This window comes from Ursus maritimus, unplaced genomic scaffold (genome assembly GCF_017311325.1).
Source record: "Ursus maritimus isolate PB19 unplaced genomic scaffold, ASM1731132v1 scaffold_9, whole genome shotgun sequence".
In the NCBI taxonomy this organism is placed as follows: domain Eukaryota; kingdom Metazoa; phylum Chordata; class Mammalia; order Carnivora; family Ursidae; genus Ursus; species Ursus maritimus.
This window is the reverse complement of record NW_024427107.1, coordinates 79429480-79432832: the sequence shown is the minus strand read 5'-3', so window position 1 is coordinate 79432832 and position 3353 is coordinate 79429480. Positions and strand designations below refer to the sequence as shown.

At 66.7% G+C, this 3353-nt stretch overlaps 1 protein-coding gene across 1 annotated transcript; it reads left to right on the top strand.

Moving 5' to 3' along the window:
* The first annotated feature begins 358 nt into the window (after positions 1–358).
* GPIHBP1 (glycosylphosphatidylinositol anchored high density lipoprotein binding protein 1) lies at positions 359–3003 on the top strand. Its single transcript, XM_008684095.2, has 5 exons — positions 359–482; positions 826–930; positions 1453–1572; positions 2391–2507; positions 2649–3003. The coding sequence occupies exons 2-5, from the start codon at positions 879–881 to the stop codon at positions 2882–2884; spliced, it is 525 nt and encodes a 174-aa protein (XP_008682317.1). The 5' UTR covers positions 359–482; positions 826–878; the 3' UTR covers positions 2885–3003.
* The last annotated feature ends 350 nt before the right edge of the window (positions 3004–3353 follow it).

The window sequence follows — 3353 nt, the reverse complement described above, 5'->3', positions numbered from 1 at the left end:
GACAATCAAGGAAATGACCCCAGGCGCAAATAGCAGGTGGGCTTGCACCCCGGGCTCCAGGTTCAACCCAGCCACTTTCCCATTGCCCCCAGGAAGGGGGAAGGGGCTCTTAACACCCCTTCAGATCAGTGGCCCTCAGAGGAGGAGGGCTGCCCCCAGAGAGAGAGCTGGGGGGCTGCCAAGCTGGCTAGAGGGTAGAAGGAGCCAGGAAGGCAGGCTCAGTCACAGGAAGCTTCCCCGCCCCTCCACCGCCTGCTCCCCAGGGCAGGGGTATCCCCCAGGGCAGGGAAGGACAGGGCTGGGGGGGGGGGATGGGTGGAGGCTGGAAGGAGCCCTGAGGAGGGGAGGGGAGGAGCAGCACTGATGTAGGCCGGAATCGCAGCTCCTCCGGCACATCCAGGACAGCCATTGTGTTTTTATTCAAATACTCTTAAAGCAGCTCCGGAAGGCCCGTGAGGCTGACTCAGGGCTGCAGGTGACAGGTGAGTGACGGGCAGCTTCAGGGTCCAGGACGACAAGCTCCTGTGGCCTCCATGGTGGGAGGCTTGTCCGGTGTCGCCCCAGCCCAGAGCCAGGTTCGCTGGCCGCAGTGCTCACGTCAGCCAGCCGGGCCAGGGCCGAGCAGCGCAGGTGGACAGGACGCCCCCCGCAATGACTTCCTGGCCCCTCCGGCCCCTGAAGTCGGGGAGGGAAATGGCCATCCCTGGCCTGATGCCTGGCGCTGGAGCCGGTGTGAGGCCCATTGTTTGAGGCTGGAGCTGGGGGGGCCAGGACCCAGGGGCCTCCAGGAAGCCCCCGAAATGCCCTCTGTCCCACTTCCCACAGATCCAGAGCCCGAGCAAGAACCGGAGCGAGCAGACCCAGCGGCCCCCAGCAGGATGAAGGCGCTCGCGGCTCTCCTGCTGGCCCTGCTGCTGTGTGGGCAGCCAGGTACCACGGCAAGGGGCACCCCTGCAGCGAGAGGGGATAGCACGGTCTGGGCCCATGGGGACCCTTGGGACACCCAGCCTGGGGGCAGGACACAGCATGGGGAGCAGGGGGGTTAGGCTGGAGTCTGAGGCTAGAGGACGTGGACGTGGGCTGTCCTGGGCTCCCGCAGGTGCCCAAACCTGTCCGTCCCTAGCTCCGGACCCCACCTCTTTGAAATGCAGTCTTTGGGGTTACCTCGGCTGTCCCGGCCTCAGTGTCCTCTTCCGTCCAACAGGCGGGCCACCCTGAGGGTTTACTGGGGCGCGGGGAGGCAGCTGCTGCAAAGGACGGGCCCCACAGCAGCTGATGGTGCGGGGAAGGAAGCAGGGCCAGCAGCTGGGCCCACCGGAAGGACAGAGTGGGGAGGAAGAGGGCAGAGGAGTGGTGAAGGACAGATGGAGGGGGTGGGACACAGCACTGGGCCTCGAGCGTGTGCTCTGTGCCCGCGGAACTTGGGGGTTACAGGCATCCCTGTGTGGCCAGGCACGGGGCGGGCACAGGACGAGGAGGAGGACGACGTGGACTTTGGGCTGGACGGCTATGACGATGATGACGAAGAAGAGGAGGAGGAGGCCAGTGTGACTGCAGGTGGCAGGGGCAGAGGTGACTGTTCACCCCCACCCGAGGACGCAGGCACCCATCCCTCTTTTGCAACACTTTGTGTGGGCTCCGTTGAGTGCCGGGCTCGGCGAGGGCCTGGCATGATGCGGAATGATGGGCAAAGCCTTCCGGGGGCAGGGGAGGGGAGAGGAAGGGCCCTGACACTCAGCACCGCCCTTGCCTCTCACCCTTGCTGTGACCCTCAAGGGCCATCAGAGTAGGGAGCCTAGAGAAGGAGCCACTCCTGGGCAGGGAGGCTGAATAGGGGTTCACTAGGCAGAGAAGGGCGCAGCGGAGTCCCTGCCTGGAGAGACCAGCGAGCATACAGGCCCTGGGCATGGAGTCCAGCTCAGCCAGACAGGACAGTTTGGTACTGGTGGGGCAGGGCAGCACTGGCCAGCCCTGAGGAGGGGTGCAGGAGGCTTGGGCAGAGGCTTTGAGAGGGATCAGCTGGGAACAGGGTACAGGCCTGCAGGGGTAGGCTCTGGGCCTGCAGGGGTAGGCTCTGGGCCTTCAGGGGTAGGCTCTGGGCTGCAGGGGGAGGCTCTGGGCCTGCAAGGGGAGGCTCTGGGCTGCAGGGGGAGGCTCTGGGCCTGCAAGGGGAGGCTCTGGGCTGCAGGGGGAGGCTCTGGGCTGCAGGGGGAGGCTCTGGGCCTACAGGGGGAGGCTCTGGGCTGCAGGGGGAGGCTCTGGGCCTACAGGGGGAGGCTCTGGGCTGCAGGGGGAGGCTCTGGGCCTGCAGGGGGAGGCTCTGGGCTGCAGCGGGAGGCTCTGGGCCTGCAGGGGGAAGCCCCTTGGCCTGAGCCTGCCTTGCCTCCCAGCGCTGCTGCAGTGCTATTCCTGCCAGTCCCTGTACAGGGGGGAGCGCTGCAAGCAAGTTCAGAACTGTGTCCGCAGCCACAGCTTCTGCAAAGCCGTCATCTCCCATGGGAACACGGGTGAGCAGGCCCCGGGGTGGCCAGGGCGGCAGGAGCGCCATCTCCCACGCAGAAAGGCGCGCACCCCTGTGAGGGGCCTCTTCCCTGCCCCAGCTGTCTAGCGTGACGAAGCCTTTCTCCACCACCCCTCCTTCCTCCCAGAGTCGGGTCCTCTGACCACCTACTCCGCATGGTGTGCAGACACGTGTCAGCCCTTCACCAAGACCCTGGAGGGGACCCTGATGACCCTGACCTGCTGCCAGTCCACCCTCTGCAACACCCCACCCTGGCAGGACCCACCGGGCAGCGGGGCCGTGGGTGCCCAGGGCGGCCCCGCCGTGATGGCCGTTGCGCTCCTGCTCGGTCTCCTGCCCGGCCTTCAGGCCACGGGGTCCTGAACGGCTGCTCCCGCCCCCACCCCAGCTCACAGCCCGGATGGCCAGCCCTCTGTCCGGTGCCTTACCCCCCGGCCCCCAGCCCCGGCTTTGCCGAATAAACGTGCAGCATCTTGAACGTCCGGCCAGCACGGGCTCGTCCCAGCCCCGTCCGCATTTCCTGCTTCCTGTCTGTCCGGCGTCTTTGGCCTCCTCCTCTGCTCCCTGCCTGTGCCAGCACGTGCGCCCCAGGTCCGAGCCTCGACTGCTCACAGGGCGTGTCCACACAGCCTGGGGAGAGAAAACATGCGTCCTAGGCCAGGGGAGCCAGCCACATTTTCTCCCCACCTTCCCACCCCGGAAACACCTCCCCCCACATGACTATTGCCTGGGTTCCTGGGAGGGGGGCGCTGGGGATGGGAACCCAAGGGTCCCCAGCACCTGCTCTGGCCAGGCTGGCACCACTGGCTGCTGGGGGCTCTCAGCCTTCCTG

Excerpts from the sequence above, each read along its gene's own strand:
- GPIHBP1 (XM_008684095.2), top strand. The coding sequence starts at position 879 with ATGAAGGCGCTCGCGGCTCTCCTGCTGGCCCTGCTGCTGTGTGGGCAG. Across the intron at positions 931-1,452 it reads GCTGCTGTGTGGGCAGCCAG|GCACGGGGCGGGCACAGGAC; the intron begins GTACCACGGCAA and ends CTGTGTGGCCAG. Across the intron at positions 1,573-2,390 it reads TGCAGGTGGCAGGGGCAGAG|CGCTGCTGCAGTGCTATTCC; the intron begins GTGACTGTTCAC and ends CTTGCCTCCCAG.